General features: G+C 64.7%; 5 protein-coding genes across 5 annotated transcripts in view; 4 read left to right on the top strand and 1 right to left on the bottom strand.

Moving 5' to 3' along the window:
* Nucleotides 1-2799, top strand: part of CHLRE_09g402478v5 (uncharacterized protein) — an 8986-nt gene extending 6187 nt beyond the window's left edge. The window contains exons 7-10 of the mRNA XM_043066076.1: nt 1-699; nt 969-1073; nt 1339-1407; nt 1796-2799. The exon at nt 1-699 is cut by the window's left edge and continues 177 nt beyond it. Coding sequence (XP_042921426.1) covers nt 1-699; nt 969-1073; nt 1339-1407; nt 1796-1993 — 1071 coding nt within the window. The 3' untranslated portion in view covers nt 1994-2799. The remainder of the gene's footprint in view (nt 700-968; nt 1074-1338; nt 1408-1795) is intronic.
* Nucleotides 2800-2801: 2 nt separating this feature from the next.
* CHLRE_09g402441v5 (uncharacterized protein) lies at nt 2802-7733 on the bottom strand. Its single transcript, XM_043066074.1, has 10 exons — nt 7537-7733; nt 7094-7378; nt 6502-6543; nt 6251-6355; nt 5836-5892; nt 5489-5550; nt 4052-5168; nt 3622-3689; nt 3200-3305; nt 2802-2934 (listed from the first exon to the last, which is right to left on the bottom strand). Exons 2-10 carry the CDS (start codon nt 7187-7189, stop codon nt 2821-2823), a joined length of 1767 nt encoding a protein of 588 aa, XP_042921425.1. The 5' UTR covers nt 7190-7378; nt 7537-7733; the 3' UTR covers nt 2802-2820.
* Nucleotides 7734-7843: 110 nt separating this feature from the next.
* CHLRE_09g402404v5 (uncharacterized protein) lies at nt 7844-12878 on the top strand. The gene is made up of 6 exons (XM_043066073.1): nt 7844-8362; nt 9280-9360; nt 9801-9872; nt 10153-10259; nt 10614-10729; nt 11184-12878. The coding sequence occupies exons 1-6, from the start codon at nt 8360-8362 to the stop codon at nt 11279-11281; spliced, it is 477 nt and encodes a 158-aa protein (XP_042921424.1). The 5' UTR covers nt 7844-8359; the 3' UTR covers nt 11282-12878.
* A 315-nt stretch (nt 12879-13193) lies between these two features.
* Nucleotides 13194-16619, top strand: CHLRE_09g402367v5 (uncharacterized protein). The gene is made up of 3 exons (XM_001697601.3): nt 13194-14453; nt 14742-14799; nt 15178-16619. The coding sequence occupies exons 1-3, from the start codon at nt 13423-13425 to the stop codon at nt 15226-15228; spliced, it is 1140 nt and encodes a 379-aa protein (XP_001697653.1). The 5' UTR covers nt 13194-13422; the 3' UTR covers nt 15229-16619.
* Nucleotides 16620-16683: 64 nt separating this feature from the next.
* The window catches only part of CHLRE_09g402330v5 (uncharacterized protein), a 14224-nt gene continuing 5907 nt past the window's right edge, over nt 16684-25000 (top strand). The window contains exons 1-14 of the mRNA XM_043066070.1: nt 16684-16940; nt 17082-17783; nt 18066-18134; nt 18263-18451; nt 18991-19044; nt 19269-19318; nt 19484-19561; nt 19786-19910; nt 20382-20483; nt 20745-21474; nt 21699-22710; nt 22909-22995; nt 23335-24165; nt 24306-25000. The exon at nt 24306-25000 is cut by the window's right edge and continues 226 nt beyond it. Of these exons, the coding sequence (XP_042921423.1) occupies nt 16854-16940; nt 17082-17783; nt 18066-18134; nt 18263-18451; nt 18991-19044; nt 19269-19318; nt 19484-19561; nt 19786-19910; nt 20382-20483; nt 20745-21474; nt 21699-22710; nt 22909-22995; nt 23335-24165; nt 24306-25000 (4811 nt within the window). The 5' untranslated portion in view covers nt 16684-16853. The remainder of the gene's footprint in view (nt 16941-17081; nt 17784-18065; nt 18135-18262; nt 18452-18990; nt 19045-19268; nt 19319-19483; nt 19562-19785; nt 19911-20381; nt 20484-20744; nt 21475-21698; nt 22711-22908; nt 22996-23334; nt 24166-24305) is intronic.

Genomic DNA, 25000 nt, shown 5'->3' with positions numbered 1-25000 from the left:
AGCGCGGCAGCTGCGCTGGGCGGCGCCGGCGGGGCAAAGGAGGTTGTGAAGGGGCACCAGGGCCCGTTCGACGACTGCCTAGCCAAGCTGTCTGACCTGGGCCTGGCGGGCTTGTTGGCGGCGCACTCGGCGGCGCCGCCAGACGGCCCCGGCGGCGGCGGCTCGCGGTCGATGAGGCCTCGGCAGCAGCACACGGCGTCCCGCCGCTCGAGAGCCAGCAGCGCGGCCACCTCCAAGCCGCAGCACTCGCAGTCCCAGCAGCAGTCCCAGCAGCAGGACATGGAAGAGGACGCGGCATCAGTGGCGTCGAGGCCCCTGTCGCCAGGCGCGGCCGAGCGGCAGCAGTCGCAGACCCTCGTGCGCCGCCGCCGGCCGGCCGGCGGCCCTGACGGCGACGCCGCGGCGGGCGCGGCGGCGGGCGCCGCCGCCTCCGGTCCGAGCGTGACGGCGACTCGGCCCGCCGTGGCGGTGGCGGCATTCGTACCACCGCAGGCGTTGCTGTCGTACCCAATGGCGCCGCCGCCGTTGCCGCCCGCCATATCAAACAAGCTGTACGGTGCCGATGGCGGCGGCGATTGCGGCGGCGGTGGCGGCGCGGGGGTGTTTGACCGGCCATTGGCGTCTCAGGCGTCGGAACGGATGGGCACCTACATGTACATCGCGCCCGAGGTGTACCACCGCAAGAAGTATGACGAGAAGGTACGGTCCTGTAGAAAGTACGGCATAAGCTTGCTGTGGACTTGTTGGGTTTTCTCCGCGAGGTTGTCAGGAGCACGGCGCAGGCACGGGCCTTGGTCTGTTGGGTGGGTGCGCTCGCGGGGAGGGCGCCACGCGAGCGCACCCACCACTATCTTCTAACCCAAGCGCCGTCAATCCCTCAATGCAACGGTCGTGCATTCAACATTCACATGTAGCGGTGTTCGATTTCCACAACCCATTATGTTTTTTGTGAATATCCTGTGTTGCAGTCGGACGTGTTCTCATTCGCTGTGGTGTTGCACGAGTTGTTCCACCGCTACGTCATCAGCGCCAGCCTGGACAACGCCGACCAAATGGAGAAGTACGCGCAACAGGTGCGTGACAGCGTGTGAGGCTTCGTCCGGGCGCGACAGGGAATGCTTGGCATAATTCACTTGAGCTAGGGGGCTCGGGGCTCGGGGTTTGCAGGTGTCACCTGAGCTGCAAACTCCCGTTGCATTATAGGCATAGGCTTTCACTCCTGGCTTGTTGTACCCACACCGTGCTATGTGGATGGACTTGGGACTTGGCGCCACGACACGTCACGCCACTTTCCCCATGTATCCCCCACTGTGCCGTCGTGATGTGGCCACTGCCCAGGTGGCGCACGGCTTCCGCCCCACCATCCACAGCGACATGCCGCCGCGGCTGCGGCGACTTATCCAGATGGTGTGTGTGCGCGTGTGCGTGTGCATGTGTGTGTGCCCGTGCGCGTGTGCAGGTGCAGATGTGTGTACGCGCGTGTGTGTATGTGTGTATGTGTGTATGTGGGCGTGGGCGTGGGCGTGTGTGTACGTGTGTACGTGTGGGCTCAGCGGCACGGCGTGTGTGCACTAGGAAGTCACCAGGCGCACGCGTCTATGCGTGGCACGCACTGGCGGTGACGTGGCGGTATGTGTCGATGTTACTTTGCGCTTGCCTGGTGACTGGGTGTCGGGGCCGGGGCTGGGGCCGGGGCCCGTGAGCTTCATTAGGCCATCGTACACGACACTAACCCTGCCGCTCCCTCCCTCCCTTTGCCCCTCCCTGCCCTCCCCCCCTGCGCGCACCCGGCCAGTGCTGGGCGCAGGACCCGGGCAACCGTCCCGCCATGTCCGACGTGGCGGATGAGCTCCGAGCCATGGCGGCGGCGGGGGTGCTGTCGGAGCTGGATCGGAGGCAGCAGAAGCTGGAGGATGCAGCGGGGGCGGCGGGGGGCGGCCGCGGCAGCAGCGCCGCGGCGGCGGCGGCCGCATGCGGCTGCGTGGTGTCTTGATGTGGGCTGGGCGGCGTGCGTTGGGCCGGGAGTTGGTTGGGGTGGGGGTCGAGCGTGTGTGGGTTTTGGAGGCGCAGTGGGCGTGTGCGTGGGCCGGGAACCGGACGAGTGGCATGGGTTGCAATGCGGGGATGGACTATCTATGGGTATCTGTGTGGAAGCGGGAAGCGGGCGAGGCCGTGAGGGGGGGGTCACAGTGAATTGCGATGCTATGATGACGCGGTACAACCTTTGGTGAACTAAATCCATTCTGAATGCGGCATTACAAGAAGGGGCCGTCCTATGACATATGTTACATACAGTACAAGAAGGGGCCGTCCTATGACATATGTTACATACAGTACAGTGGTTGATTGCGCGGGGCCGAGCGTTATGTGGCCACCCCGGCCCGGGCCTCCGGTTTCCACGAGGCAACGTGCGCACCACCTTGTAAACATACACACGGGAGGACATGCAGGGTTCAGGATGCTGTGCCGCTGTGGCAATGCGTCTAAGCAGCCATGAGGAGTGATGCTGTGGTGGCGGCGTTCCGCGTTCGGTACAGTAACTCTGGCACTTGACCTTCTGCGCACTCAGACGGGTCGCAGGACTTCGCCACACTTCATCTGTCCCACTGCTACAGCAGTACAGCTACACTAGCGGACCGCCATGCAATCCATGGGGCGTGCCCCTAAGTCCCACTGCTACAGCTACAACTACAGCTACCGCGCCACGACGGCCATGTATGCAATCTGTAGCAGGAACGCCGTAAAAGGACTTGATGACGAGCTGGGGCTACCCTTAGAGTATGTGGGACTTACGCGCCGTTAGGCCTTCCTCTCACACACTCACAGCCGCAGCGGCGGCGCCGGCGCGGGCCGCCAGCCCGCCGCCGGCTCGTACACGTGTCCGCGGTGTCCGTACAGCGCCCAGTTGAGGACCAGGAAGTTGTGGCCGTGGCCCTGGGGGCACGTGTGTGAACAAGGAAAACGACAAGCGTGTGTGCGTGTGTCTGGGATGGAAGCGAGGTGGCTACAACGACATGATCAGGGGGAACACGTGTGTTAAAGAGCACAAGGGAAACGCTGCGCAAAGACAGTGTATGCGATGCAGCAACAACACGAACACGTGTGTGTGTGCGTGTGTGTGTGTGTGCGTGTGTGTGTGTATGTGTACGCTGCTGTAGAGAACGCACCCCCCCGCCCCCGCCCCCGCCCCCCCCCGCACCTGGTAGCTCATGTTCTTGGGCGCCTGGGCGGCGGTGTCGGAGCACATGGTGAACAGCAGTGCGTGCAGCATCTCGTGGCCCAGCGTGTGGGCCAGCCAGGACAGCCTGGCGGGGGCGGGTAGGGGGGAGGGGCACGCGTGGAAAAGTGGTACAGGATGCACTGAGGCGGCGGTGAAGGGGGGGGGACACACAAGACCAGGGGGATGCAGGGGAGGGCGTGAGGGGAGAGGTTAGCCTGAACAAGCCTGAACAAGGAAGCTCACTTTCCCTTTCCACTGGCAGTTAAGCGACGCTTGACTGACGCGCTGAGGTTGGAGTGCGTCCGAGCATGCCGCCGCCACGAATGCATCACACATCTTTGCGGTACACACGCGTACATACACACACGTGCACACACACGCGCTTCTGGGCTCTCACTCACTTGGTGTCGCACACGACGCCGTCAAGCCGCACCGGCCGCCCGACAGACGGCGAGTACGAGTCCCACACCTGCGCGGCGCAAATTGTTGTTGCGTGTGTGCATTGCGCGTTCGTGTGCGCGCGCGCGCGCACGTGTGTGTGTGTGTGTGTTATAGCGCCGAGCGGGGAGGTCTGGCCACTACGCCGTCACCGAAACAACCAAAACACCGGCGCCCGCACACTGACACTCCATCCCTGAGGCCCGGACGCCGAGAACACATACACACACGTGGGCGGGCACGCACACAATCTGCTTCCCTGTGTAACGCACACGCACAACCCCCTTGCTTGGGTTTCTGGAATGAACTACTCCCCTCTCCCCTCGTGCTTTACTAACACGCACCCCCCCTCTCTCCTCGTGCTTTGCTACCACACACACCACACGCACGAACCTGTTGCCAGAAGGTAACACTGCCCTGGCCGTGGGAGTAGGTAGCGCTGGGTCCGCCCGCCGCCACCGGCCCCGCCGCCGCCGCCTCTGCCCCTCCAGCCGCCGCCACCACGCCTGTCCCAGCAGCTGCTCTCCGTAACCCGCCGCATCTCCCGCCGCCTCTCCCGCCGCCTCGCATGCCAGCCCCGCAGACCTCTTGAGCACCAAGCTGCTGCACCTGCCCAGGTCCACCGGGAGGCTCCGAAGGCTCCGGCGACAGCACCCGAATGCGGCCCTTGTCCGTGAGCTGCCACCGCCTGCCGCCGCCGCCGCCGCCGCCTCGGTTGCCTTCCCAAGCAGGCGGCGGCACTAGCACCAGCGGCGGCGGCAGGCCGCAGCGAAGGCGCCTGCTGCGCGCGCGTGCGGAGCAGACGAGGAGGGGCGGAGACGCAGCGGAAGGAGGGGCCAAGGAGGAGGAGGGTGACGACGAAGAGGAACTGGCGGCGGAGGAGCTTGTGGAATGCAGGGAGAAGGATAGCAGATGAGACCCACGATCAGCCACAGCCGCAGCCCCAGCCGCAGCCGCAGCAGGAGCCGCTGAAGTTGCTGAGGGCTGGCCACGAAAGCCCAGTGGTGCGGAGGCTGCCGCCGCCGCACCGGCAGCCGTCGCAAACAGCTGCTGCTGCTGCTGCTGCTGCCGCCGGTGCAAGTGCAACGAGTGCTGCCATAATAACGACGTTGCCGTTGGTGCTACCGATGGGAAGGCCGCCGGTGACAGCGCTAATGAAGTGACCGGCACGCGCGCCCCAGGCGCAGCTACTGCCGCCGCCGCCCGATGCAGCACCGCTAACCCGCGGCTGCTGCTACTGCCGCTGCTACTGCTGTTGCCGCAGCTGCTACTGCTGTTGCCGCTGCTGTTGCAACAGCCGCATCGAGCCGGGTGTGCTGTTGCTGCTGCCGCAGCCGCCAGGGCGCCTGCCACAGCTCGCGATGGAGCTACTGCCACCCCTGCGGTGTGCCCTGCTACTGCCACCTCTGCGGCGTGCCCTGCTACTGCCGCCGACATGGCCGCATCCCCCACCGGTGCTGACCCGGGCTCCAGGAACGCTGACCGGTACATCAGCGGTCGACCCAAGCGACTGCGGCCGCGTGTGAGTATAAGAACATGAGATAAGCGTTGTGGTGCAGGAGGGAAACATCAGGGAGGAAACGAAGTACATGCGCTTGCCTCATTGCCTGTCGTTACGGTGCCCAGAACCCGGGCCCACCCCCACCCACCCACCCCTAATCCGCATCCATCGGTGACGCCTTCAAATTCCCATTCCTCGGTCGCGGGGTTGGTTGGGGATTGGGAGGCACTCATGATGGACGCGCACGCCCACACACAAATGGTTAAGGCCAAACCTCCTCCGCGCGCTGTGAATTACATACAAACGCTCGCCCCCACACACGCACTCACCGGGCCAGGGTGCGGTGAAAGCTGCCCTGAAAGAACTCGGCGTCTATCACCCGCGCCAGGGCCTGTGTATGTATGTGCGAGTTTGTTGTTGGTTCCGGAAACGTCAATGTGACCAGGGCACGGGGGCAGGGCAGCAAGACGGCAGTCCCGCGGCTGCACTGAGTGTGGTCATGAATGGGAAGGGGCGGACCGCCCCAATCACCCCCTGGACGTCGGCACTTCATGATTGTAATTCAATTCGACATTTTAATGACTCCCCATGAAGAGCTTGCCCACCCCCTCTCCACCACCCGCGCAAACGTCAAGCAGAAACACGCAACACACGCAACCCATGCACGCACACACACCTGCAGCCGGCCTGGCGTCATTTCGTCCGCTGTGAAGTCCGGAGCCCAGCCGCCGCCCTGGGGGGACACACACACACACACACACACACAGGTCAACTGGTAGACATCGGTAAGCACTCCGACGCCGTCTGGGCGGCTTTTCGTTCTGTGTTCTAACACACACACACGCATGCGGCAGACCCATGCATAAATCACACTCTCTGTGGAGTCCAATTCAGAACGCAGCACTGCCTTTGCAAGGACAACAAGCAGCTCAACCGCTTCTAAACAGAACCGCATGTTTCCTCTGCAAACCGGGAGGCGATGCTAGGATCTAGGATCTCCCTACATCTAACGGACGGAGCGCACGAGGGGAAACGAGGTCCCACATTCCTTGTGGCTTCTGCGGGCATCGGCACCCCACCCACGCCCTCACCTGTGGCCCTGCCGCCGCCCGCAGCACCGCCGCCCACTTAGCCCGGCGGCTGAGCTGGTGCGTCAGCGAGCGCGCAGCGGCCTTGTCCACGCGGCCCCAACACACCTGGGCAGGCGGACAGACAGGCGGGAAATGGGCTCCTGAGCGTCAGGCGCTTGTATCAAAACCGACGATGCCGAGTCCGTGCGCAACAGCCTAGCCCCCCCCCCATTCCCAACCCCTCCGACATCCCACACCCACCCCGCACGCACCTTGTCCCAATCCTGCTCGTCCAGTCGAAAGTCGTACACGGCCTGTTGAGGATGCAGACAGTGTGTGTGTGTGTGTGTGTGTGTGTGTGTGTGTGTGTTAAAGAGCACATGAAAACGTTGCGCAAAGACAGTGTATGCGATGCATGTGTGTGTGCAACAGGGTGCGTGCCAGTGCTCCTTGCTTACAAACCCACTCGTGTCGTCACCGCTGTCGCACTGTCCAACTGTAAACTTCGCAACACGAGCCCTGCCACGTGGCGTACGGCATTGCGCAAAGGCAGCCGGCCCTAGACCTCCCTCAGCAGGTACGACACAGGCAGTGACGACGCCGGGCTCCCACCATCCAACTTTCGTAACGCAACTGCCTCCAGCCGCAATGACTGGCAGCGCCAAGCACGTGCGGCCCAACGCCCAAACCCGCCCGCAAAGGCGCACCAGAGGAATCTCCCACGGCCGCCCTACCCCTAGCGCCTTAGCCCGCAACCGCATGCCGCCGGCATCGGCAACCATTCGCTCCGCATGCCGGCATGCGCGGTGTCGGCCCCTTCCCGTTTCCCAACCCGCACGCACGCCAAGCCGCAGCGGTCCGCACCTTGCTGCTCGCGCGGGCGCCGCCACCACCGCCACCACCGCTGCCGCCACCGCCGCCACCGGCAAGCCCCGGCAGGAGCGACCAGGACAGGACCATCACCGCGCAACCTCCCAAACCTCCTGCAGAGACTGGCTGGCTGAGGCCCCTCCGGAGTCCTTGGGTACAGGTTCTTAAGACCTGGGCAACACAACGCGGGCGATGTGCCGCAGGGGACCCTCAGCCCAAGGCGAGGTCCTGGCTTCTCGGATGCCCTCGCTGTCCACAACAGTCACTGGCAGCGTCGCACTGACCGCGGGAGAGGGGAGAGGTGTTTTATTTTCTGGGGGTTGGGATTGGGGGGCGCCAATGCACAATGGCTACCAGATGAGCGGCGCGGGCTTTCCAGCCGCCAGGACAAACGCATGCGACCTCAGTTAACCCAAACGGTTTGGAGGATAGCTTACCTCGGAGCCCCGGAGGTCTATACTAGGCGCTATCGGGTCCTCACGCAATGCCCGTGCGGTGGAGTGTGAGTAGCTGGTGCTTCAAGTTAACGCTGTGCTGCCCGAGGCGGAAGGTGTCGGTGGGGCCAGGGGCCTGTCTGCTGACACGCCTTGTGTCAACACAAACGGGTACTATTAGAGATGACGATTGTCAAGAAACGAACGATGATAAGCCAATACACGTAAGTTAACTAGCGCGGGCGTGGCCATGCCGCTATACGTGCATTATGCATGACAGTATCTATTCTATTTATGCCGAAGATTACCACTGGACACCGGGTAGCTGATAGTCTGTTTATCGTCTTGGGAAGGCGAAATCAAACGCCATTGGTTTGCAGGCGCTTTGCGCTTGCACTGCGGTGAACCAAAACTAGCAAACTGCCTGTACTGAGTGCCATACTATCTAATTGTACCTTCATCAAGTAGCCGGCCACTGTCAAACACGGCGACCAAAACTTAGTGATATACGTATCGCAACCTGCCGCTGTCCCTGGACAAAACTAGATTGCTTTAGCTCGTTAAGCTTAGAACCTGACTGGTCTCCATGCTTGCGAGGGCGCTGCCCTCCTGCGGAGGGCGGTCCGCGCTTGGGAGGCATGGCGCACCTGCAGAGTGTCAGCGAGTGCACGTTTTAGTGCACGCCCAGCCACAATTTACTTCTGCACAAGCAGCAGCTGCTGCCAGTCGACCAGATGGCGCCGACGAGGCGCGGAAAGCTGGGGCAGTGCCGATAGCTCCGCGGCCGGCTCTTCCGTGCGACAAACCGCTGCCGCTCGCAAACGTTATGGTAAGAGGAATATGAAGAGTTGGGGTGGGTGTGATCTCGTGGGGGCCACCTTTTGCATCTTCCACGTCGACGGAACACGCCTGTCTCGCGGCACATAGCGAGCGCGCTCTGTTACTCAGCAGCCTAAGCGAGGGGCGCGTAGCCAGCAAGGGCGCAGGCTGCCTAACGGTGGCAAGGTTTTGCACTGCGGCCTACCCCGCGCGGCAGTGAGGGCGAAGACGTCCCGCGACCCTGCTGGCCCCTAGAGCTACAAACCGGCTTCCTCGCCATGCTGGCACCCCCATGCCCCAGCGGCCCACGTCCAACGCGCTGTGCCCCATCGCGACACCGCAGCGGCGCCTAGCATGGCAGTGCGGCACAGCCGGCATGGCGTTTTCCGCGAATCTGTCTGATTACGCATACCGTTTCGACGTTCGCCGCGCGGCCGCGTCAGGCAGCGTGGCATCCCACGGCGCGCCCTTTCGCACCTCTTGAGAACAGCTGTTGCGCGCCCGCCCGCCGTAACAACGTGCCGGCCGCCTCCCGCATTTCCCTGTGACCCCCCGCCTCCCGCAGCTTGCAGTGCAGCGCCCTGCGGGATGTGGCCCTCGGATGGCCGTGGTCCGGCCTTTCGCCTTCCCAATGCCCTCGCCTCCCATATGTGCACGCACGCCCCAGCCAACCCAGAGCCCAGCCTCCCGCACGCCTCCTCCCGAACGGAACCGAACCGGACCGGACCGCCCTCCCTCCCCAGCTCTGATGCTGCTCCTACCTCCGTCTGCTGCCCACAGCCAGCGCACGCCGCAACCCGCGCCAATGCCGCCCCCCAAACTCCCACTTGGCAGCCTGGTCGTGCCTCCCTCCGCCCCGCAATACCCACACGCTACCCGCTCCCCATCTCTCCCTTCCCCTCCCTCCTGCCCTTCCCCCCACCCCAGGAAGTCCAGCGGCTGCTGTATCTGCTTGAGGCGCCTGAGTACGTCATGAGGGCGTTCCGGGAGCACGGCATAAACGGCCAGGTGGGGAGGGCAGAGAGCATGGTATAGCGATAGAGAGAGAGAGTGTGTGTGTGTGTGTGTGTGAGAGAGAGACAGAGATATAAAGAGATGTGGTCGGGATGGGGTGGGGTTGAGGTGGGTACTGATGGGGGAAGGGCGGGGTGGGCGGGGTGAGCGTGTGTTGGGGTGGCTGTGGTGGGGTGGTCAGGAACAGGGTCACGGCGTGGTGCCGAGCAATGGGGCGGGCCGCGGTGTCCACCGTTCTCGTCACGGTACGTGTGTCTGTCACCGTTTGCCATGGACCACTGGTGCCGCCTCCCCTGCACGCCCGCGCTCCTTCACCCTGTGCTCCCTCCTTCCCCTCCCCCTCCTACACCTCCCCCTATACCCCTCCCCTACACCTCTCCGTACACCTCTCCGTAACATCTTTGCAATCGCCTCCCCCCCTCCCCCCTGTTCAGGACCTGCTGGTGCTGCGGGAGGACGACCTGGAGGACCCGCGCTTCAAGTTCCCCCGCCACGTGGTGCGCAAGGTGGGAGACAGCGAGCGGGCGTGTGTGTGTGTGTGTGTGGGGGGGGGGGTTGCAAGGATGTTTGGGGGGGGAAGGCGCAAGCGAAAAGGGTGCCCGTATGTGCTGTTGAGCCATGCCGTATAATGGGACGATTCTGTGCACTGCACATGCGCGCACACACACACAAACGCACGCGCGCGCACACAGACACATACGCGCGCACACCTGCGCACGCCCCCTCCCCTGGCTGCGCCTTCACTTCCTGATTAATCATGATTGCAACTCCTTCCCTCCTGCACAGGTGATGCGCATCAGCCAGGCCTGGAAGGTGTTCCAGTCCATCACGGGATCGGTGACCAAGGGCGCAATCACCATGGAGCAATACGTGGCGCACTACAGCTACGGCAGGTGAGATCCTGGAGGGGAGGGGGGCGGCGGGGAGGGCAGGGGGCGGTGGGGAGGAGTGAGTGAATCGCAATGTTGGACTTCCGAACCCCCGGGCATGAGGGGTGGAGGCAGATGGGGGAGGTGGGAAGGCGCGGGGGGGAGGGGGATGTTGTAGGGAGAAGCAGGCGTGAGTGCGGTGGATGGGTGGTCTCGTTCACACACGGCAGACTCCTCTTCCCGCTGTGCCTCTGGACGTCGGCAGTTTCCCTACGACTGCTGTCTACCTCGCTACACTTCCCTGTACCATCGTTGCAATGCCCCCTTCGGCCGCCGCTAACTGATCGTGCCTGCAACCCCCACTGGACGCTCCTCCAGGTCGCCCGACGTGGTGACGCAGCTGCAGGCGGCCTACCGGGTGGTCGACGCCAACAGCAACGGCAGCCTCACGTTTGAGGAGTTCCTGGTTGGGTTCTCGCTGCTGGACGCAGCAGGTGTGCAGTGGGTGGAGGGAGGGGGGAAGGGGAGGGGGAGGGGGAGGGGTTTACATTCATGATAAGTTAAGGAAGTGGGGGGAGGGGGAGGGGGAGGGGAGCGTGTGTCTGTACGCGTGTGTGTATGTGTGTCATGGTGCTGGCGGGCTTCTCAATGCTGGACGCGGGACGCACGATGCGGCAGGCGATTGGGAGGTGAAGGGGAGGGTGCGCGTGTGCGTGTGCGGATGCGTGTGTATGGGCAACAGAACGACTGCAGGTCCCGGGGGGCTGGGGACTGGGTGCGGTGGGGTGGGTGGAGCGGGCGGGTGGGTGGGCTTGGCGAGTGGCTTGGGTGGGTGCAGCCTGCCGAGTCCTGAAGTCCTCATGGGCTGGTGCACACTACGTCGGTGTGTGCTTCTTCTCCGTACATGACGCCTGTACCGCTCTCCGCCCTCTGCCGCATGTGCCGCAGTGGCCGACACGCGGCGGCCGGCCTTTACGGCTGGCGCCATGCACCCCGGCATGCCGCCGTCCACCGGCCAGACCGGCGTCAACTGGTTCCAGCTGTAGATTTCAGCCGTAGGATCCAGCAGCGGAATCCAGCTGTAAGATCCAGATGCTGCCGTGGCTGCAAGCGGGCTGGGCATGGCTGGGCCTACCTGCATGGGCTACGCGGCCCGGCACCGGCTGGCCGCGGGTTGCGGCGGAGACGGAGGCGGAGGCAGAGGAAAGCAATGCAGTGGATGAGGGCAGCGCTACTCGGTAGCGACAGGGGCTGCAAGCGGCCGCCAGCGGTGTGGTATGCAGCGCTGCGACACACCAGGCACGGCGAAAGCGCCGCATGTGCAGAGCCGCCGGCGGGGTCCGCACTCCGCAGGCAGGCGGCCGGAGGCAGGCAGCGCGTGGGCAAGGGGCGGGCGAATAAAGGCAGCAGCATGCAGGAGCTGTACAGGTGGGCCGGCGGTGGCGGCGGCGGCGGCGGCGGCAGCCAGGCGAGAGTGGAGCCCGTGTGGGGCCTGTGGTTTTCGTGATGCCGGTGACTGTGGGGTGCGGGTTGCGGCACTGATTAGGGGTGCTGCGGGAGGGGTGCTGCGGGGCTTGTTACACAGTTTAGCTGGGCTGGGCCAGCAGGGCTGGAGGGGGTGGGCCTCAGCCGCAGCAGGAGACCAGCAGCGGCAGGCGGTGCAGCGTTGCCGGTGCAGGGCTTGTGTGATACGGTGCTAGCAGCATGTGGCTTAGCCCTTAATTCCTTAGATGTGGTGGAATGCATGTCATGAGTTCGGCGGCGCAACGCATTTTATAGCTTGGTGGAGTGATTGAAGCAGCACTTGGGTTGCGGCATCAGACCTTCAGGGTGGGCATACGCGAGCTTACATCAACATACACACAACACGTTTTATGCTGCATGGTATCGTTCATTGGCAAGCGAGCATCCGCACCGGTGCGGAGTGTCGTGATTTGGTGTGGGTGTGCCCGGTCGTTGCGTGTGAGGCTTGCGCAGGGAACTTGGCTGTGATCTGAATTCCGTCAACCCTCACGATGAGAGATATTTCCATGAGCGGCGGGGGGGGATGTACCCTCCCTGTGGCGGCCGGTGCTGGGCGATGCCGGACGAGCTGCAAGGCAGGGCGTGGGCGCCAAGTGACGATGTAGCGATTCAGCACGCAAGAATTGTTTTGTTGAATAAGAGGCCAAAGCAGGAGGCCGGTCGGGAGACCACACGGGGGACAAGGCGGGAGAACTGGCGGCCGCGTGGCAAGGGAGATGGTACGGGAGTGCTGGTGCTGATGTTGATGTGTTGGCGTGCGGCATGCGCGGTGTGGTGTGCGGCCGCGGCTTGCAATACGCTGGCCGCAAACCCCGGGCTCCGACAAGGCTGTGGGGCTCAGGCAACCTTTCGACAACAACGGCAGCGGCAAATGCGCGTGGCAACACGGTGGACGGGGCAGTCCGGCGGTGTGGAGCAAGGGAGCGGTGGGGAGGGCAGGCATGACGAGCGGTGCTGCAGGCTTGGCGAGCTGGCATTGTTGCACGACAACCCAAGATGCCCCTATGCAGCAGAGGCTAGGCAGCAGGGCCGGAGGCTTGATGTAAGGGCAGCTGCGTCTGTGACAGTATGTGCATGGAGGCGACAGGGGTCGAACACTTGAAACACGCTCCAGGGATCATCCATGAGCTGGTACATGCGATGGTGCATTGGTGCCCAACATGCGCGGCACAGTGACAGGGTTACGCGGCTGAAGATGAGCACGCGCAGGGGGGACGGGTTGCGATGGGACAGGGTAAGGGGCAGATTGGCGTAGTCCACACCCAGCCTTCAACAATCAAGTTGCGACGGCAAGGCATGCGCGCACGGCTGGTCGAGCGCCGGAGTTATCTCAACCGCACTCGGCAGGTGCGTGTCAGAGCCTGGCCACCCCGATGTCTACTAGAAGCTTGTGCGGGCCATGCATCATACTGAAACTCCCGGCAGCGACATCTCCCTGACGCTTACTTAAACTGTAATCTACACACGCCAGACGCACGAAAGCGGGCAAGAAGGTTCTGCGAAATTCAAAATGCGTTCTTCTTTGTTTTGCCTTCCTTAGCCTCTGAACTGCTGCACGTGAATGGATGGGTTATGTAGCCGTAGTATCATTTGATTTGACCTTGTTTGCTAGCCATTTGACCCAGAAAACCACTTGGACTTTCACCACTTGGACCTGTTCTCGATGAGCGACTTGTGGGACTACGACGACGAAGAGACCGAACCGCTAGAGAACGCCGTGCTAGACCAGCCAGCGCCCCAAGCGGCCCTGCCAGAGCAGAATGCGGATTCTGAGGACTTGTCGGGCTCGTTGAGCGACGACGAGCCCCAGTTAGCGACTGGAAAGAAGCGTGGGCGGCCGCCGAAGAAGGACAAAGCGGCAGCGCCGGTCTGCGGCAAGAGCAAGCGCGGGCGAGGCGGTGCTGCAGCCGCGGCGTTGACGGGTGCCCGCGCCCAAGTGCCCCTGGCGCAGCAGCAGCTGCCAGCTGAGGTGGTAGACCTGCTGGACTCAGACGCGGACGATGATGACGACTTCTTACTGGCGCCAACGCCGGCGCCCGACGGCAAAGCCTCCGCTGCGCCTGCGCCGGCCGCCACGCCCTTCGGCGGCGCGCCGACCGGCGCGTCCAAAGACGCAACTTCGATGCTAAAGCCGGAGACGCGCACCTCCTTGCAAAAGGAATACGACCTGCTCGCACAGCTCCGAGCAGCACAGGCCAAGGTGGCGGCGGCGGTGGTCGAGGACGCGGCACCGGAGCCGGAGGCGACGCCCTACCGCCGGCCCCTGGCGGGCCTGGTCGCGGGGCTGAACCGGCCGGCGACGCACCGGCCGCTCGGAACTGATGCAAACGGAGGCGCCGCCGGCAGTGTTGGCCTAGGGCAAGGGTTAGGGCTAGGGCACGGGCACGGCGGCGAGGCGAGTGGCTTGGCGGCTGGCTCGATCTCAGGCGCTGCCCTTGGCGGCGGCAGCGGAGCCGAGGCTGGCAGCTGCGTGGTGGGTGCCACATCCAGTGGTGAGGCGGCGGCGGCGGCAGCCGCCGCGGCGGCGCAGCCTGCGGAGGCTGACCGCGTGAAGCTGAAGCTGCAGTGGGGTCCCAACAAAGACGGCAGCGTTATGCTGCGGACGGTGAAGAGCGACCCCATCTGCAAGCTTCTGGACCGGTTTAGGGCGCTGGCGGCGGAGAGGCGGCTGTGCGCCGACCCCAAGAAGATCAAGTGGGTCAGCGGGGTCTGTGGGTTCTGGGAGTCTGGGGGTTCTGGGGGGTCTGGAGGTCGCGTTTACGGGATTATGGGGATTCTGTGGTTCCAGCGCCGGCCCAGCGCTGTTCCATCCAGCCACCATGAAGTTGGTGGCGTAAGGCGTACGTCTTGGTTCGGGGAGGGGACCTGGGTCTGTGCCGTGTTTGCAGATGGGGACTGCAGGGACGGGGCTGCCTGCCTGCAGCGCCCAACGTGGCGTCTGCTTAACATTGCTGCGCCTTGATGCAACCACCACCGCCCCAGGTTCATGTTGGACGGGGATGACCTCGCCAAGACGCCTAACACAACACCCGAGGACTTGGTGGGTGGGCGGCGGTGGTTGGAAGGGATGGGATGGGAGCCGCGTGGGATGTGGTGGCGACGAATGGGCGGGGCCGGGGGGCCTCGTCATATAGCCACGGTGTTGCCCGATGTAGTCAGTCCGTAAGGTCGCCGGCGGTGGGGTTTGCACCGTGGGGCTCGCTTTCCGTTAGATCAGCCCCCGAGCCCACATGCAAAGGTGTCCAGGCGATCCAGCGCAAGGGAGGGAGCGCTATGCTGGCAAGTTCTGTCGAGCAGTGCCGTGCCAGGGCGCTGGCGCGCTCGGAAGACGGCGGTGTCACGGAAGTGGCCCCACAGGTCTCATAACCAAGCAACGGAACACGTGTTAACTGATGCGACTCCCGCCTGAACCACACAGGACCTGGAGGATGACATGATCATCGATGTGAAGCTGGGGGCGCCCGCGTGAGTAGCGTGGAGTGGGCGGCGGCGGCAGTGGCGGCGGCAGCAGGAGCAGGTACCGTAGCTGAGGCGGGCTACTTAGCCTGGGCTGCGTCTAGAGGCTTGAGCAGCAGCATAGGCTCGTGCGAGACTGGCGGTGAGGCACCATGCCGGGCAGAAGCGGCTGCAGTCGTAGGAGTGCAATCCGCCCTCGTACCTGCGCGCTGGCAGCGGTGAGCAAAGCAGCTGGGCATACTCGGGCTGCAGCGGAGGCCGGGCGCTTTCATTTGATGTGGGTCGGAAACTGGAGCGGGAGGAATGCCCGGTGCGGGCGCTGGGAGAGCGATGCGCATGACGCTTCTTACGCCTGGCGTTACTGACAGGCTGCGCGGCTTGTCGCAGACAGCAGCGGTGTTCATGAAGACATGGAACGTGTATGGGGGGGTTGGTTTGAGTTCGGGGATTCTGAAGTTACTGAGTTTACAGAGGCGGGGTGGGACTGGGTGGGCATGATTGCGCAGGTGGCTACCGATGCGCAAGGGTGCCGCTGGTCCGAACGGCACGTACTGTTGGTTCCGGATTCCACGGATGTAACGAACGGATACTGAGTTTTACGGCTACCTGAGGGGCGTTGGAAACGGGGGGCGTCGGTGGGACTCGTGTGGAACGGTGGGAATTGGTGGGAATCGGTGGGAGTCGGTGGGGATCGGTGGGAACGGGGGAGCCGAACGGGTGGGACCGGCCCTTGGGGTTGCCGACCGAGTTTACTGATTTCACTTTTTGCATGGGCGTAGGATCGCGCCGTTTACCCAGGCATGTGATCTGATTGGATTGAGAGTTTATGAGTGTTAGCGAACAGGTTGACGGTGTATAGACGAGACGGATGCGTGGTCGTTTGGGCTGCATCTTGAAGCTTGGACCGCGCAATGCAGCTGCTGCGTCTAGCTACAGGCAGGCGCTCAAAGGCCGAGATTGGGTCCAGTGCTTGAGCCATTTAGTGGTGTGTGGAGGCCATGTGAAGGAGACGGTTATGTGGCAAGTCAGGTACTGTGATACTCGTGGGGGTGCCATCCCAGGGAGTGCCTGGCTTGCGGCTGCAGCTGCTGTTGACAGCGGCACGCGATGGTGCGTTGCCTTGGTGTGACTCACAACGAAGGACAGCATTTCTAGTTTCTAGATGGCGGGTTGCACGCGCGATTTACATATTGGGAGGCTGACGAACGTGCACGAAGTCGTGGGGTCAGGAGCGGGTACCTCGCGGTTTGTGTTAGTCACACGCAAAACATGCCGCGTTTTTCAAATGTATAACCGTCAAGAATATAGCTGCTAGTATACAGTAGAGGAAGACGCTGCGGCGCGTGACAGGCGGCCCAAATTTAGCTGTGATCGCTTCATGGATTCGCTGTGAAAAAAACAGTTTGCCGGCAACTACGCCTCTCAAGGTACTTCTTCAGAGTTGTATCCGATACATCGTTTTTAACGTCAGAAGGCCACAACGTTTGCTTAAGCAAAGCTTTACTCAGCCGACCAGAAACTTCAGTGTTGTGTGTCGGTACCACCATAATGGCGCCTCGCATCGCCTTACGGCTGCCTTAGCACCGCAAAGTTACACTTGCCTTAACCGAGGAACTTGGGACTCCAAACTGCGGTATAATGGGCGTCGCCACGTCTTGCTTGCGAGGTGGTCAGCCTGCCAAAGAGCCTGGGCTCAAATGCCCGCCTGTTGGAGCAGGCCCTCAGGTGCGGCGTGTTCTATCCCGAGTTTTTGCCATTTTCGCAGGGGCTGACTGTCTTGAGCAACTCGTTCGCTCTCAACAAATTTAACGGACTGACTGTGACAATATATATGCACTGCTGCTGCCCGAAACGGCTTGCTTTCAGGAGTCGGCGTCCAAACGGCACATCCCTTCAGTCGGGGTCGCTGGCACGGGCCAGCCCGCGGCATCAAAGCCTTGCGCTGCGACCGGTCAGACCGGGGAGGTTCCATTAAAGCCTGGCCAGGTCAACGGTCGCAGCGCTGAGCCCGGCGACTTCGCACCCGATGGCGCTGCCCTCTGTGGCGACGGTGCGCCGGGCGATCCTGTGGCAAAGGCCTCCACGTCTGGCTCCGATACTCCTCTCAGTAGCAATAGCAACAGCCGCGAGGACAGCAACACGGACGGGAACAAAGGCCGCAGCGGCGACGGCGGTCCCACTGGCGAACACCGCAGCGCTGCTGGCCGCGGCAGCGGCAGCGGCAAGGGCGCCGCCCTTGAAGGTGACGGCGCCGCTAGCCCTCCCGTACAAGCCGGCGAGCCGGCGTCAGGGCCACAGCAGCAGCCCGCAGTCGCCGACGCGCGCGCTGGCAGGGACGCAGCAACCGGCGTCATCCAGACCGGTACCAACCAGCCCGCAGCTGACAAGCTGGCAGTCGCGGCCGCCGCCGGGTATGGTGTTACTGCTGCAGCGGGCAACGCCGTTGCGTACGGTGGCGGCGGCGGTGCTGCTGTTGAGGACGATGGAGCGCTGGAGACGGGGGCGGCGGGTTTGGACACCGCCACCACCGCCGACGCCTCCAGCCTGGCATCGCTGTTCACAAGCACGGTGCGTATGTGCGTGTGTGTATGGGCGTGGCGCGTGGCGTGGCGTGGCGTGGTGCGGTGTGGTGTCATGTGGCGTGGCGTGGCGTGGGCGGGTGGTGAGCGGGTGAGTGGGAGGGCGGCAGACCGGTGTGGCATGGCATCGCGTGGCCGGGAATACGGTAAAGTGCGGTGGGGGTGCTGGTGCAGGTTAAGGGGTCACCAGCGGTGCACCAGCGGCAGGGTTTACATTGGTCCAACCAATCCATAATTCCTTCCTTTGCTTCCCACACCGCATTTACCTCAGGCCGGCTACCCGCACTCAACCTACGACTACGGGCCGCCTCTGACCGATGACGAGCAGATGCGCGTGCAGGTGCGTACAGTACCGTATTTCCTGCATTTGTTTACCTGGCAGAAGGAAGAAAGGCGGGACCGCTCAACGCGATTTTACCTAATTAATCCACATATTTAGCCTGCATTTTGGTGGCCGTCACCCAACAGGCCCTGCGCGCTCTGGATGTGCTGCACACCGCCGCCACCGCCTGTGCCCTGGACGGCGCCGGGCCGGTGGCTGGCGGCGCGGACGGCTCCGCCGCCTCGGCGGCTGCGGGCGGCCGTAACCCGCAGCAAATGCAGCGGCTGTCGCGGCTGGACGAGGAGGTGGACACGGTCCTGGCCGCCGTGCTGCAGGTGCGTGCGCGGGTGCTTGAATGTGGGTGTGTGCGGGTGTGAGTGTGTGTGTGTGTGTGTTAAACACAAAAACAAACGGAACAAAGCCGCTGAACACGCGTGCGCAGTCACGGACCAATACCTACGCCGGTTACCGAGTGTGTGTGTGTGCGTGCGTGCGTGCGTGCGTGCGTGCGTGCGTGCGTGCGTGCGTGCGTGCGTGTGCGTGTGTGTGTGTGTGTGTGTGTGTGTGTGTGTGTGTGTGTGTGTGTGTGTGTGTTTGAATGTGGGTGTGTGCGGGTGTGAGTGCGTGTGTGTGTGTGTGGAAGGGGGGGATGGGGTTAGCTGTCCATGGAGAACGGGTGGGCTTTGGGTAGGGAAGCTGTGAGCAGCTGCAGCGAAGCTGCACCCCACGCTGCATTTTACATGGGCGTGGCGGCATGTGGGTTGGGTGCGGGCAGCCATGCTGTCGCCTCCGCTTCCTATTTATGTGTCAATAGAGAACTCCCACGCATGCGATCTGCACTCGCTCACTTTTGGTCGCCTGCTTTGTCGTGCAGGTGTTTGGCGCCAACAATGCCCTTCTGGTGTTGTTTGAGGAGGGACGCATCCTGGTGCGTGAGGGGGAGCTCCGTGTTGCTGCCCTGCCTGTCCTCAGGATTTGCCCTGCTCTTCCGCGCGTTACCTGTTGTGGGCGACCGTGCTCCCTTCCAAGCGTTTAGTCCAGTGCTACTCTGCTTGCACATGCCCGCTCGCCGCTGCTGCTTCTTCCGCTGCCATGCTCCGCCGTGTGCCTGACTACTCGTGTGTGTCGTGTGTTGCCGTACGCCGCCTGCAGGTGCGCAACACCGCCGGCGGGCTGGTGGGCACGGGCGAGTTCCCCAACAGGTGCGGAGGCGGGCTGGGTTAGTGCGATGGGGGGGAGAATGTGGCCTTGGCACCTTGGGGGGCGGGCTGGGCTAGGCTGGCCATCGTGTGGCGTGGCGTGGCGTGTCACTTTTGATCTGTGTTGCACATGCCGATCACCTCCTCTCCCCCTCGTCCTGCTGGCAGGTGGTCGTTCTGCGCTTACACGCTGGGCAAGCACCGCCCCCAGACGTTGGTGGTCACCGATGCCACCAAGGACATCCGGTGAGTGACCTCCGTGCGCGTGTGCCGGCCAAAACTGTGGAGCTTCCCATCGCGGCGTGTGTTGTTTCAGGTTGACCAGCCTTACCGTCGAACGTCCTAGAGGTTCCTAAGCGCAGCGCCTCACGACACGCGGCCCCAACCCACATCCCCCCAACCCACATCCTCCACGTCGCGTCCTGCGCCTTGGTCGCTCCTCCTCTGCCCCATCCCCGCCCTGCCCCCAGGTTCGCGCACAACCCCTTTGTGCACACGGGTCCCAAGGTCCGCTTCTACTGCGGCGCGCCGCTGGTGGGCAGCAGCGGCCACGTGCTGGGCACGCTGTGCTTCAGCGACAGCAAGCCGCGACCGGGTGGGTGCGGGCGGCTGCGAGGGGCATTAACGGGTGTAGATACCAGCCCAAACTAAACCAGAACCAACTTAAACGATCAGAGCACAGGCAGAGGCAAGAGGGTGAAGGGTTTCAGGGGGGAGCTGTGGGAGCCGGCCTGCGCCCCGCTAGGCCCCGCGATCGGCTTTGCTCTACGACCCTTCGCATTGCCGGTTCCTCCTAGCCTGCCGCTGCCCCCACGCCCCGTTAGCTTCCCTGAACGCTTTGACGCGGGCAGCTGCCCAACCGCCCTTCTCCACTGCCTTCTCCACTGCCTCCTCCTCCGCCTGTCCGAATGTCCCTCTCCCTTACCACCACCACCACCACCCTGACTTACTCACACCCCTCTCTGCATGTACGGCTACCCCCCTTCACTTCTTAAATAATCACGAATGTAACCCCTCCCCCCCACCACCGCTCTTACATCCGTCTTTGAAACCCCCCCTCCCCCAGGCTTTGACGCGGGCAGCTGCCGGCTGATCAACAACATGGCAGAGCTCATGACGAGGCAGCTGGAGAGGTACAAGGCGCACGCCGGGCCCGCGGGGCCAGTGGGTGAGTGGCGGGGTGCTGAGCAGGGCACAGGGCAGCTGAGCACGCGAAGGTGCCCGCATGGGCACGAACACACGTAAACCCCTCGCGCCCTCCTCTAGTACCTGCGCACCACCCCTCCCCTTTCCAGAATAAGAACTGCGGAAATGGCAATGTTTTACCACAGCCTAACCTCACGGCAACTTGACCTCAAGAAATTATCATACATAACAGTCAAATAAAAATTGTTAATAATGGAACCTCTCCAAAACAATTTGCGCGCAGACGCGGAGACCACGGCGCTGTCCCGCGTGGCGCGCACCCTGGACTGCTACGACCGCTGCGTGGCGCTGGTGGACGTGGCCACCTGGCTGACCGGATCCAACGGATCTGGATCCGATGGTTCCAAATCTGGATCCGGTGCCCCGGGCTGGATCGTGATGTTCATCAACGAGCAGCTTGAGGCGCTGCTGGCGCCGCGCCGCCGCGCTGACGTGGCGGGGCGCAGCCTGCAGGCGCTGCTGGAGTTTGAGGACGACGAAGGCGCGACGGCCGAGGAACTGGAGGCGGAGATGGCGGCGGAGGAGGAGCGGTACGGGCTGGAGTGCTGCGAGGAGGAAGAGGAGGAGGAGGTGGAGGCGGAGGAGGGAGATGAGGAGCCGGCAGCGGAGGTGGGCCCGGACGGCGTCACCCTCGCAATCGGCGGTGCGGACGCCGCCGCCAGCGGCGCCAGCCGCCCCCTGTTCCCGCCGGTGCAGCCGCAGCTGACGCTGCGGCCGATGCCGGCGGCGCAGCGCCGCCGCCGCGCCGCGGCGCGGGAGCGCCGCCGGCTCGCCGCCGCCGCCTATGCCGCGCTGGACTCGGCCGGCGCTTACGGCGCCGCCGCAGACCCAGCGGCTCGCTGGGGCAAGGTGGCGGCGGCGCTGGTTCGGGGGGAGGTGGTGGAGGTGGGGCGGGTGAGGCTGCTGTGTCAGGACGGGCGGCCCTCCACCACACTGGTGCAAATGCAGATCAGGTGCGTCCATCCGTCATTGCACGTGCTACACCACTGGATGCAACACGGACTCGCGTGCTTGGAAATGTTAGAGGGACGCCGGCGGTGGCTTCGTGTTCTTGTCGACGTGCGACGTGTCCTTCCGACCTAGCGTGGGTTTTGCGGTTTGGGTGCCAGCCGCCCCGCGTGCTAACCGCCGCGTGTCCTCAACCGCCCAACCACCCAACCGCCCAACCGCCACACAGGCCCGCCAACTGTCACGTGCTGGACGCCGCCACGCGCATGCCCGTGGGCATCCCGCCGCAGCTGCAGCTGCCCGCCTCCATTCTGGCGGCCGGCTCCGCGCCGCCGCTAACCGCCGCCGCCGCCACTTGCGAGACGGCGGAGGCGGCGCCGCCAACTGCCGACAAGGTCGGGGCGGCCAGCGTTCGGAGCGCCAAGGGCGGCGCCGGCGGCCTCCTAGACCGGGTGGCGGCACGGCTGCTTGACACGGGCGATGAGGACTTCAGCACCGATAGCAACGTGCAGCCGCCGCAGCAGCAGCAGCTACAGCCGGCGCCAGCGCCAGCGCGCGCCGAGCCGCACTACTGCTTCGTGCTGCTGACGCCGCTGACGACTGCAGCGGCAGGCCGGCGCGGCCAGGGCGGCGAGGAAGGGGAGCTCGAGGGTCTGGAGGAGGAGGAGGAGGGGGAGCCGCGGCCGGTTGCCAACGTGGCGGGCGCGGAGGCGGCCCTCGAGGCCGCCGCCGCCGGTGCTCGGCAAAGTGCTAAGCTGCCGCCGGCGTCGGCATCTTCACTCGGGTCGGGCGGTGGCGGCGTGCTCCGCCGCCGCAGCGTGGAGGTGGCGGCGGCGCTCCGACCCCGGCTCTCGCTCGGCTCCCGCCCCGCACCCGGCTCCGCCGCCGCCGAGGCCGCCGCGACCGCCGCCGCGGCGGTGTCTGGCAACAACCTGCCGCGCGCGGCGGGGTCCCCGGCCCCGCGCGGCACGCGCACCGTCAGCCTCACCGGCGCCCTCCCCGCGCCCTCCTCTCCCGGCCTGGGCTCCTCCTACCGCCCCAGCTCGCAGCGCCCCTCCGCCGCTGCTACACCCCATGGCACCGGCGGTGCTACAGCCGGCCCTGGCGGCAGCGCCGCCGGCGCGCAGTGGAGCTACGGCATGTCCCCCTGGCCGGGTCTGGTGTTGGGCCACCTGCTGGGCAAGGGCGGCTTTGGCCGCGTGTTTGCGGCCACCTATAGGGGCCAGCGCGTGGCGGCCAAGGTGAGCGAGCGTTGGGAGCGTTTTTCGCAAATGCCAGTGCGCAAATTGGCGAAATTTTGCAAAACTCTGCGAAATTACACTGGAGTTTTCTTTGATGGCGATTAATTCACGGCCCGCTCCCGTGTGTGGCCTCCGCCCTAAGCCCCCTGGAGCGTTTTCAGCTCATCACAAACGAACCCAAATGAATGTGTGCGACAGGTGGTGTCCAACAGCGCCCTGCGCACGTGCGTCAACGGCGTGAGTCTCGAGGTGTTGCTGGCGCAGGAGGTGGAGCACCCATACGTGGTGGGTGCATCTGGTGGCGGTGGGGTGGTGGTGGTGGTGGCGGTGGTGGTGGTGGTGGTGGTGGTAGTGGTGGTGGTGGTGGTGGGTGCAGTGGTGGCGGCGGGGTGGTGGTGGTGGCGGTGGTGGGGTTGGGGGCAAGGGGTTTGGGGTGGGGATGGGGTTGGGGGAGGGGGTTTGGGGTTGCGGGTTGTAAATACCAGCCCAAACTGCGGTGGGTGGACATGGAGGTGGAGGTGTGGGACCTGGGTGCGTGCCTGGCTTGTAGACACGCTTTCAGCCCCTAATGAAGCGTTTCTTTCCCGCCTGACCCGCACCCGCTGCTCTCCCTCTCCCTCTCAGGTGCGCACCTACAAGTGTCTGGTCCGCACCTACGCTGACGGCTGGACCGGCGGCGCTCCCGGCGCCGCCGCCGCCAGTAGCATCACCGCGAGTGGCGCGCCCGCCGGCGCCTCCCTGGCCTCACTCGCCGCTGTGACGCCCAACTCGGCGGCGCCGGCGCCTCCGGCTGCCTCCGGCCGCGGCGCTGGCCCCCCGTCCTCCTCTCAATCCCAGCAGCTGCCCAGCCAGCTGTCGCAATCGCGCATGTCGCCGCTGGCCGTGTCGCTGCTGTCGCAGCTGTCTCTGCAGCAGCGGCAGGCGGCCTCACAGCCGCCGCCGCAACAGCAGCAACAGCAGCAGCAGGAGCCGCAGGCCGGCGGCGCCGCGCAGCCTGCCGGGGCGGAGGCGACAGAGCGCGAGATGGCGGCGGTGACGCCCAACAGCCTCAGCGCGACGCCCGAGGCCAGCCCGCACACCACCCCCAACACGGCCACGGCTTCCCTCATGGCGAGCAGCAACACAGACGGCAGCGGCAGCACCAGTACGATCGCGCCCGCGGCTGGCTCGGCCTCCACTACCGCCTCGGCGTCCGTGTTCGCAACTGCGGCCACCGCCGCTGCCGCGGCAGCCCCCGCAGCCCCCGCGCCCGCCGCTGCGGCGGCGGCCCCGGGCCTGCGGCAGCAGCAGGCAAGGCCGCAAGGCCTGCCGCCGCTGTCACCGCCGAGACAGCAGCTGCAGCAGCAACAGCCCCAGCGGGCGCCGCCGTCGTCGCAGCAGCTGGCGTCGCAGTCGCACATCACGGGTGACTCGGGTCCTCTGGAGAACCGCTACTCCTTTGACCGCTTCGGCTCGGTGAGCGAAGCGCTAGCTGGCAGCGGCAGCTAGCGCGGGGGCTCGGGCTTTTGGTCCAGTCCATCAAATACATTGTGCTTGCCATTTATTAATCCTTGAATAAATAACGAAACGCTTCGACTGCATATCGCCACCCGCAGGCCGAGCCGACCATGATTGAGATGCTGGGCAGTGCCGCGTCCGCTCACCTGACGCCACTGCTACAGCCGCAACACCCGGCAGCAGCAGCAGCAGCCGCGGCGGCGGCTGCAGCTGCCGCAGCAGCTGCTCCCAGCTACTGCCAGCTGCCGAGGTCCCGAGTCCAGTCGCCGACAGCGGCGGCGGCGGCGGCGGTAACCGCCGCTGCAACGGCTCAGGCGGGGTCAACCGTTCCTCACGGCGGCTACCACAGCATGTGGCGGGTCAACGACAACGGCAACGGTAACGGAAACGGCGGTTGTGACGCAACCGCCGCCGCTGCCGCCGCCGCCACCGCCGCTGCCGAGGGGTTCACGGTTGCACACATGGCCTTCGCCTCCGGCGTGCCGCCCCCCATGCCGGTGCCGCCACGCCCCAATAACTCACCCACACGGGGCCTCGTGCTGGATCCGCCGCCGCCGCCGGCGGCGGAGCTGCCGCCGCCGCTGCCGCCGCCGCCGCCAGCGCAGGCGCCGGCGGCGCCGGGCCAGCTGGGTACGATGCCAGAGTTCGACTCCTTCGACGGCGGCGGCGACGACTCGCCCATGATTGAGATGCTGACGTCAGAGCCGGCGCCGCCGCCGGGCACCGCCGCCACCACCGCCGCCTCGGCGGCTGCGACGGCGGGCGCGGCGGCGTCGGCCGCCTCCGCCGGCCC

The sequence above is a fragment of the Chlamydomonas reinhardtii genome, chromosome 9 (assembly GCF_000002595.2).
Source record: "Chlamydomonas reinhardtii strain CC-503 cw92 mt+ chromosome 9, whole genome shotgun sequence".
Taxonomy (NCBI): Eukaryota; Viridiplantae; Chlorophyta; class Chlorophyceae; order Chlamydomonadales; family Chlamydomonadaceae; genus Chlamydomonas; species Chlamydomonas reinhardtii.
This window is presented reverse-complemented; position numbering and strand designations above follow the sequence as displayed.

Bases quoted from the DNA above. Each gene is read 5' to 3' on its own strand.
- CHLRE_09g402441v5 (XM_043066074.1), bottom strand. From the start codon at position 7,189: ATGGTCCTGTCCTGGTCGCTCCTGCCGGGGCTTGCCGGTGGCGGCGGT. The intron at 6,356-6,501 runs GTGCGTGCGGGG...CCGCCTGCCCAG, and splicing joins ACGAGCAGGATTGGGACAAG to GTGTGTTGGGGCCGCGTGGA. The intron at 3,690-4,051 runs GTTCGTGCGTGT...TGCGCCGCGCAG, and splicing joins GTGTTACCTTCTGGCAACAG to GTGTGGGACTCGTACTCGCC.
- CHLRE_09g402404v5 (XM_043066073.1), top strand. The intron at 9,361-9,800 runs GTGGGGAGGGCA...CCCCCTGTTCAG, and splicing joins AGCACGGCATAAACGGCCAG to GACCTGCTGGTGCTGCGGGA. The intron at 10,260-10,613 runs GTGAGATCCTGG...ACGCTCCTCCAG, and splicing joins GCGCACTACAGCTACGGCAG to GTCGCCCGACGTGGTGACGC.
- CHLRE_09g402367v5 (XM_001697601.3), top strand. From the start codon at position 13,423: ATGAGCGACTTGTGGGACTACGACGACGAAGAGACCGAACCGCTAGAG. The intron at 14,454-14,741 runs GTGGGTCAGCGG...CCACCGCCCCAG, and splicing joins GCCGACCCCAAGAAGATCAA to GTTCATGTTGGACGGGGATG. The intron at 14,800-15,177 runs GTGGGTGGGCGG...TGAACCACACAG, and splicing joins ACACAACACCCGAGGACTTG to GACCTGGAGGATGACATGAT.